The following is a 9,266-nucleotide window of genomic DNA, read 5'->3' as shown; positions in this document are numbered from 1 at the left end:
TCCTCCTCCTCTTCCTCCTCCTCCTCTCACCCTCCTCCTCCTCTCTGCAACTTCTCCTCCCTTCTAGCACTGATGATGTTACCTAGTTAGGTAAAGAAACGTCTGCAAGAAAACAAGCAAGCTCAGAGAGCGCTAAGGACCCCCTCATTTATGCATTATGCTGGGGGTGGCTGATGGCTAGAGAGAAGATCTCCACGTGTCTTGTCTTCTTGGTTTTTAGTCTTTTATTTCATCTTTTTTTAATTGTAATTGTTCTGTATTCTTTATCTTTTTTATCATTTTGTAAGCCACCCAGAGTCGCTGCAACAGGGAAATGGGTGGCATATACATTTAATAAATGCCTACATTATATACCAAATTAAATGTCCATGGTTTTATGTTATCTATTGCCAACATCAGCATCTGATGCCTGTTGGGCAGCTGGCAGGGCTGAATGTCTATTGCTGATGCCTACTCTGGAGAACCCTTCAAAGAAATGTAGCCTTGTTTGTGATTGCTGTACCAACTCAAGAAATTAAAAAAAAAAGGGATGGAAAACTCAGTTAAATTGCTCAGAGGTGATGGCGGTCCATCCCCAAATATCACTGAGTATTCCAGTCTGTTCTTAACTCATAGATTCAGTCTATACTTACTCTTTTGTTTAAACTGAATGGCTGTGTGCCGAGTATATGAGAAGTCCAAACAATGAATACATTAAGAAAATGACCAATGCTTGTAGAGTTATATCTGTGATCTATCTTATAGATCACAGCCATCCATTCATAGTCGTTTCAGCTAAATACATAGTGCTTTTCTGCAGGCTGATTACAGAATTATATCATGATTTTTGCAATATTACATTTTGCCAAATTAAATTTGGTTTACTTACAATATAATACACCATATTACAATATAATAGCCATTATCTATTAAAATATGAATCATGTTTTCCTTGTTACACCCTATAGCTACAAACAACGTTATTAGGAGAGAATTTTTTTAAACAATGAAATTACCTTAAACGTTTGCTACATTTTTCTTTCCAGTAGTAAAACCATGTTTAAAATAGATAACTCCTCTACATTTAGCTCAGAATATAAAGCTTCCAGATAACATGTTTAAATGAAACACAGGGGTTTTTTTTTACTTCTTAATATAAGTGATGGATGCAATTCCAATTGCTGTTGCCAGATAGTAGATAATTAGAAGAAATTCAAAACTACAAAGTTGTTTGTTCATTCAGCTTTTTAACATTGTCCTTTTGAACATCTGGTAGAGTTTAAAATGGGATTTTCCGATGAATTCTTGTACTTTTGGTTTCGAGATGAATTTAAGATAATAGCATCCTTTTCTTCCCTCCAAAGTTTAGCTCTGCAGAAGACACAGTGAATCTGGTAACTAAGTAGATGTCCTCCTGCAATGGGCAGTCTCTAGTTTTTTGAACTGTACAGAACAATTTTTCCCCAACTGTGGCAACTTGAAGATATGAGGACTTCAATTCCCAGAATTCCCCAATCAGCCATGCTGCGTGGGGGATTCTAGGAGCTGAAGTCCTCATGACTTCAAAGTTATAAAAGTTGAGAAACTCTGGTATAGAACATAGAGCATTCACAGATTTGAACTATTTGTGTTACAGGCTGGCCAACAACGAGAAGCAAGGCATACGGTCACATACGGTGTCTGTATCAGGTAGGATATCTGATTATTATTATTATTATTTAAAAAGAGTTTTACTCGCTTCCTGCCGGCGAACCCTAAAGAGAGGAAAAAGATAAGAGTGAGGTTTTGTGAGAAATAAATGGCGAGCAAATCTAATTGAAAATTCTTCTAACTGAATGTTGGTATTAAAAGCCAGTAACGGTATTGCATGCTGATTGTTTTCACGTGGGTGAATTTCACAACTGAGGTATTGGGAGCTGTCACGTAGGAGAAACAGCTGTTAAAAAAAAAATCCAGCTTTCATGTTGTTATGAAAAAAACATGGCATGTCTGGTTATGTAGGGCTGGTGATCGGCGACAGAAGATGATAGACTGTGAAGTAAGGGTTTAAGGCTTCATTTTCTGCCATTCAGTTGTCTTGTTGCTTTGCGTCACAGGATTTAGGATCGTTTCGACATAAAATGTAACGTATGATGTGAGAAGCTGCCTAGCGTCGGTAAATTTAACGGCTCGAAAAGAAATTAATAGTTGCTGTTGTATACTGTAGTTCGGCAGAGAGTTCGTGTCAGGTACAAGAAGTCAGGAAACAGGATTTATTACTCCAGGTTTATTTCATGCTACCTATCCACAAGAATCTGAACTACTAACAGTCAAGGCAAATTGGCACCAGATAAGAGTCAACGGACTTCAAGGGGGGGGGGCTGGACTTAGAACTCTTAACGGGGTGCAGGGACTCCAGACTGATGATGCATTTGACCCCATCCTCAGGCTTGGCCTGGGTGTCTCCTACATTACAAGATACCGGACCAGGGATAGGCAACCTTGGCTCTTTTATGACTGGTGGACTTCAACTCCCAGAATTCCTGAGCCAGCCATGCTGAGGGGAAAGGGAGAGGTTTCCAAGCTGAGCCATGCTGGCTCAGGAATTCTGGGAATTGAAGTCCACGAGTCATGAAGGGGCCATAGTTCCCTCATGCTGGCTCAGGAATTCTGGGAATTGAAGTCCAAGAGTCATGAAGGGGCCATAGTTCCCTCATGCTGGCTCAGGAATTCTGGGAATTGAAGTCCACGAGTCATAAAAAAGCCAAGGTTGCCTACCCCTGTACTGGACCAATGCTTAGAATCCTAACTTAACAACTAACTAGTAATTACAGGTAATCCTTGACAGGACCAGGATTTGTGTTGCTAAGCAAGGCAGTTGTGAAGTGAGACACAGCCGGTTTTTATGACTTATTTTGCCACGGTTGTTAAGCAAATCACTGCAGTTAAGTAAAACCCGGCTTCCCCCGTTGACTTTAGCTTGTTGGAATCCTTCTGGGAAAGTCATTTGACCCCAGGATGCTGCAAATCCCAAAGGTGCTTTTTTCAAGAGGTAACTGGACTTCCTTGTTTTTCTTTGAGCTTCTCGCCCAAGAAGCTTCTTCAGCTCTGACTGGACGGTGGGGAACGACAGTTGGCCATTTGCCTCCTTTCAGAGCAGGGGTAGGCAACCTTGGCTCTTTTATGACTCGTGGACTTCAACTCCCAGAATTCCTGAGCCAGCCATGCTGAGGGGAAAGGGAGAGGTTTCCAAGCTGAGCCATGCTGGCTCAGGAATTCTGGGAGTTGAAGTCCACGAGTCAAAAAAGAGCCAAGGTTGCCTACCCCTGTTTTAGAGGGTCGTTGAGGCCACTTGGAGGTTTGTCTGGGTCCTCAAGGTCACCTGAGTGGTGCAAATGGGTGTGGAGCCTTCTTGGAACTGCTGAAAGGACTGTGTTGTGGAGCTGTGCTTTCTGCAGGATGTCTTCTGACTTGGGTCCCCTCACTGTTGAACACAGGTGCAGACTGTTAGGGATGGGTCTGGGCTGTTTGCCTCTCAAACTGAAGTCAAATAATAATAATAATAACAACAACAACAACAACTGGAGAGGTTTGGTCACCACGATGTAAAAAAGATGTTGAGACTCTAGAAAGAGGGCAGAGAAGAGCAACAAAGATGATTAGGGGACTGGAGGCTAAAACATATGAGGAACGGTTGCTAGAATTGGGTATGTCTAGTTTAATGAAGAGAAGGATGACGGGGGAACATGATAGCAGTGATCCAGTATCTCAGGGGCTGCCCCAAAGAAGAGGGAGTCAAGCTATTCTCCAAAGTGCCTGAAGGCAGGACAAGAAGCAACGGATGGAAACTAATTAAGGAGAGAAGCAACCTAGGACTAAGGAGAAACTTCCTGACAGTTAGAACAATTAACCAGTGGAACAACCTGCCTCCAGAAGCGGTGAATGCTCCAACACTGGAAGTTTTTAAGAAGAGACTGGACAGCCATTTGTCCGAAATGGTATATGGTTTCCTGCCTGAGCAGGGGGTTGGACTAGATGACCTCCAAGGTCCCTTCCAACTTTATTATCTCTCCTTGATTATTTCCATCCGTTGCTTCTTGTCCTGCCTTCAGGCGCTTTGGAGAATAGCTTGACTCCCTCTTCTTTGTGGCAGCCCCTACTCGGAATTCATACCCGTTCATACTTGAACCATTTGAAGGGTGTTTGTCCCAAAGTGCATAGCTAAATGTCTTATAGTGTGTCTCCTACATTACAAGATACTGGACCAGGGGTAGGCAACCTTGGCTCTTTTATGACTCGTGGACTTCAACTCCCAGAATTCCTGAGCCAGCCATGCTGAGGGGAAAGGGAGAGGTTTCCAAGCTGAGCCATGCTGGCTCAGGAATTCTGGGAGTTGAAGTCCACGAGTCATAAAGGGGCCATAGTTCCCTCATGCTGGCTCAGGAATTCTGGGAGTTGAAGTCCACGAGTCATAAAAGAGCCAAGGTTGCCTACCCCTGTCCTAGTGTAACACCATTATTTACTGAACCCCTCCAGTCTTCTCCATTTCTATCCAATGGTCCTTCTCCCCCAGAAAGCCAGTGAAAGGGAAGGGAAAAAAATGACTTTCCAGCCTCTTATTAAAGCCCCATCTCGGTTATGAATAAAGTTGTATGCCAAGGGGTCTTCAAACCTGGCCCTTTTATGATTTGTGGACTTCAACTCGTGCCTGGCTGAGGAATTCTGGGAGTTGAAGTCCACAAGTCATAAAAGGGCCACGTTTGAAGACCCCTGTTGTATGCAAACCAGTGGTTCTTTATGAACCGCTATTGTTTGAAGCTGCTAAAAAAAAGTGATTGTTTAAGGTAGGTTAGTGGCACTATGTCTGAACTATTTCAGCTGTGACTTAGAGTTGACAAGCCAACGTTCTGTTGTTTTCTTTTACAAATGATTTATATTTTATTTATGGCTACCTGCCTATTGATCTGCCCGTCTTTTCCCATAATTAGAATCAAAGAATCGAGATCTTAAGAGATCCTTAGTCCCAATCCCGTGCCAGCGCAGGGATCTTCCGAACCCTCCGTGGCAGGTAGCCAACCAACGTCTAGTCCTCCGATTCAATGGGCGAATATTATAGACCAAGAAGTGTCTAGTTTCAAAGATTTAATTGCGGGCTTGATCAATTTAAAACAAATAGAAGGGTTTGGTTGTAGACCAGAGTTTCTCAAATCTTGGCAACTTTAAGATATATGGATTTCGGCTCCCAGAATCTCCCAAACAGCAAGCTATTGTAGACAGTAGGTTTTATGGCACGTTCTAAGTGAAAGTTGTAAGCATATAAGTTTAGGCATGAGTTGATTTCTTTGGCAGAACGTGACTGTAGCATCATGGGGCAACTTCCTAGCAGTTCACAAAGTAATAAACTGAACCAGGCTCAAATGAAAGGTGTCGATTAAATTTATCATGCTGTTATTTCTGTCAGTCCAGATAATGGACATTTCATCAATCAGGCGGAGAGAAGTTGAACTCTGATGCCATCCTCCACCCTACCCCGCACGAATAGAGTTTAGCTTTTTCCCCCGACTCTTTTGTTCAAATATTATTTGTCCTGATTTAGCAGAATGGTTGGAACAGTTTTCCAGTGTTCTTTCTGTGTGTCTGCCCTTCCTATTCCTCTTTCTTGCCTTATTTTGCCTAGATCAAAAATAATTTGTTTATTATCGTGCACAGGTGATAGGATCTAGCATCAGTTTGGTCAGGTTTATGCATGAGAATGATGTGGAAATAATTTGGAAGCAAATGAGCCAAGTATAATGTCAGTCGTCCAGTCGCTGAATTGAGACTGCCTTATTATACTAAGGAGCTTTTTGACACACCGTTTCCCCCAAATACTATTAAAGTAGTTTAGAGGGAACTTCTTCCCTCCCTCCCTCTTATAATCAACTCTGGCAGTTCCCAATCAATTAAATAATCCTGTATTAAAACTTACGATACGTAAAAAGGTTTGCATTGGTTCTTTAGTGTTATATACATCCATAACGAAATTCCAGAGTGAGATGAGCTGTTATAGTTTAAATTTCAAAATGTCTTATTCTGGTTACACTTCAGAAAGGGATGACAGATGTTTAAGTTTTTAACGGTTCTTTTTGGCTCACCTGCTTTTCAGAAAGCCAAGCGGGAGTCAAAGGTGCGCTCCTGTAACAACAGATAAACACAAATATTATACAGATAAACTATTCGTTCCAACTAACGGGCTGCCCTCTTGATCTTGTGCTGGCTTGTGTTCGCTGCTTGCAGATGTTCTGACAACTTTTGTTCTCTCTCCCTTTTTGTTTTCTGCTTCTTGATAAAGGAGTCAGTCACGGTCAACACAAAGTAAAGAGAGCCAGACCTTTTGTTCCTTTTGTCTTGTGTTCACATGAATCACCGGCTATGGGTATTGCCTTGCTCTTTCCTTAGGTTGCCTGATTAGTTCAACAGCTGTGCATTAATAACCACGTTCCCTCGAGGCTACAGTAAAAATTGTAAATAAAATTCTAAGAAGCTAAAAAAATTAGGCTGTGGAAATTTTGAATCTGCCTGCCTGCCACCTTGTTCAGTTTGGGGTTTTTTTTTGTTCCCAATTGTTCACTTGAGTCCTAGGAAATATTTCCAATTACTACTGCAAAGGTGGAACTTGGGCAGTGCTGCTCTGCAAATCTATGGAATAATTACTGTGAAGGAAACCCTCCATATTTTTTTTTTTAACTTAGTAGCCTGCTTGGGCCAATGCATGAACCCCTGGCATGAGAAGCAACTGTGTGTCTTAGAGTAGCAGTTGTACGATATAGCAAAATCCTAATGGTTGTCTACAAATCTAAAAGATACGTAGGCATTATGTTGGGAAGACTTTATCATCTAGTCCAGGGGTATCCAACTTGGGCAACTTTAAGCTCTGTGGACTTCAGCACGGCGGGCTGGGGGATTCTGGGAATTGAAGTCCACAGGACTTAACAGTTGCTAAGTCTGGATGCCTCTGACCCCGTCCATTTGAAAACTCAGGCCTATCTGTTTGTATCGATGAAATAAATTCGAGGAAGAAAGCCGAAGGCAGTACAGGTGGTCCTCAACTTACAGCCACAACTGAGCCCAACGTTTACGTTGCTAAACGAGACGTTTGTTAAGTGAGTTTTGCCCCACCTTCCTTGCCACAGTTGTTAAAGTGAATCCCTACTGTTATGAAGTTAGGAACCCGGTTGTTAAGTGAATCTGGCTTCCCCCATTTGACTTTGATTGTCAGAAAGTAGCAAAAGGGGATCACGTGACACACACACACACACACACACACACACGGGATGCTGCGGCCGTCATAAACATGAACCAGTTGCCAAAGTGTTTGAATTTTGATCACGTGACTGGTTGTAAGTGTGAAAAATGGCGATAAGTCACTTTATTTTCCCAATGCCTTTGTAACTTCAATTGGTCACTTTTTGTTGTGCCCACAGTAAAAAAATGACAATAAAGGTTAGCTTATCGTATCTTATCTGAATGAATTGTTGTAAATCGAGGACTACCTATATTTGATTGTCCCCCACTTGGATGCTTTTTCAAAAGGCCCTGAAATAGTGTTCTGCCGACAGGCCTGGGGACCCCAGTGTGACGCAGAGCCCATAAAGTGGCTGGGGCTGATTGTCGTGGCAAAAGGGTCTGAAAATTTATGGGTTTCTATATTGGGGTTTTATCTCTGTAAGCTCCCCAGAATCACATGAGTGAATCGGGCAGCCATCCAGAAAAGCTTCAGAAATAAAATGGAAATGTCACATAGTATGTCCCCAAAACTGTTGTGATTTATCTGAAACTGGGTTATGGAAGGATATATTTTTCTTGTGGGTCTATATGGGGGGGAAAAAACACCATTTTCAGTAAATGCCCAGTTTCTTTAACAACTTTCAAACTTAATTCAATCCCATCTCCCTAGGCTGGCAACTTTTATTTCATTGACATTTAGTAGAATATCTAAATCATACAGTAGAATGACTCTTGTCAAGGCTACAATGGAGAGAGAAAAAAAACAGTGGCCTCATTTTTCTCTCCAAATTATACTAAAATTAGTGTGTTGACCGCTGCTTGCCCGTTGTGATTGCTGTATCGAAATACACTATTGGATCCCAATAAGCACCTTAATTATCACTGCTTTGCCACATTTCCTCAAACCTGGGCATGTATATGACTTGTAACAATTTGTTTTTTATTCTCTTTAGCTGACTTGTGATTTTAATGCTGTATTTTCTCGTTTCTTCCCCCTTTTTTCCCCTCCTCTGACCCTTCCCCGGCTCTTTACCTTCCGCTTTCTCTCTTTTTTTGCATGCTACCCGGGACCAACAGATGAAATTAGTGGGGACGGTAATATGTGGTTACATTTTATTAACAATTTGTGTATGTGATGAATGTACCGCTTGCGACCTCAATAACTCGTTTGCCACTTTCGTTGTTTGCAACGAAGCCAGCTCACCCCAGCCTTACGCTTATTCAGATTATTCAGACAGGTCCTGCCACGCCAGAGTCATACAATGCCACAACATGGTGCGTGCTTCCTTTAAAAAAAAAAAAAAAGAGACAAGAAGGGGAGTGTGTAGTGAGGTGCCCCAGGGCTCTGTTCTGGGCCCAGTGCTCTTCAACATCTTCATCAACAATTTGGACAAGGGGATAGATGGGGAACTCATCAAATTTGCAGACGACACCAAGCTGGCAGGAATAGCCAACACTCCAGAAGACAGGCTTAGGATACAGGAGGATCTGGACAGACTTGAACACTGGGCGCTATCTAACAAAATGAAATTCAATGGTGAAAAAAGCAAGGTTCTACATTTAGGCAAGAAAAACCAAATGCACAGATATAGTATAGGGGGTACCTTGCTCAATAGCAGCAACTGTGAGAGGGACCTCAGAGTCCTAGTGGACAATCACTTCAATAGGAGCCAGCCGTGTGCTGCAGCTGCCAAAAAGGCCAACACAGTGCTAGGCTGCATTAACAGAGGGATAGAATCAAGATCGGGTGAAGTGTTAATACCACTTTACAATGCCTTAGTAAGGCCACATTTGGAATCCTGCATCCAGTTTTGGTCACCGCGATGTAAAAAAGATGCTGAGACTCTAGAAAGAGTACAGAGAAGAGCAACAAAGATGATTAGGGGACTGGAGGCTAAAGCATATAAGGAACGGCTGCTGGAATTGGGTATGTCTAGTCTAATGAAGAGAAGGACGAGGGGGGACATGATAGCAGCGCTCCAATATCTCAGGGGCTGCCCCAAAGAAGAGGGAGTCAAGCCATTCTCCAAAGCACCTGAAGG

General features: G+C 42.4%; 1 protein-coding gene across 1 annotated transcript in view; it reads left to right on the top strand.

Annotated features, from left to right (window-relative positions):
- PTK2 (protein tyrosine kinase 2) overlaps positions 1–9,266 on the top strand; it is a gene marked incomplete at its 3' end in the record, with an annotated part of 120,768 nt that overhangs the window by 84,531 nt on the left and 26,971 nt on the right. Inside the window, exon 13 of the mRNA XM_015823123.1 lies at positions 1,616–1,668. Within this exon, the coding sequence (XP_015678609.1) occupies positions 1,616–1,668 (53 nt within the window). The remainder of the gene's footprint in view (positions 1–1,615; positions 1,669–9,266) is intronic.

The sequence above is a fragment of the Protobothrops mucrosquamatus genome, unplaced genomic scaffold (assembly GCF_001527695.2).
Source record: "Protobothrops mucrosquamatus isolate PMUCROS unplaced genomic scaffold, P.Mucros_1.0 scaffold1778, whole genome shotgun sequence".
In the NCBI taxonomy this organism is placed as follows: Eukaryota; Metazoa; Chordata; class Lepidosauria; order Squamata; family Viperidae; genus Protobothrops; species Protobothrops mucrosquamatus.
The sequence above is the reverse complement of the archived record's forward strand: the minus strand, read 5'-3'. Positions and strand labels throughout refer to the sequence as shown.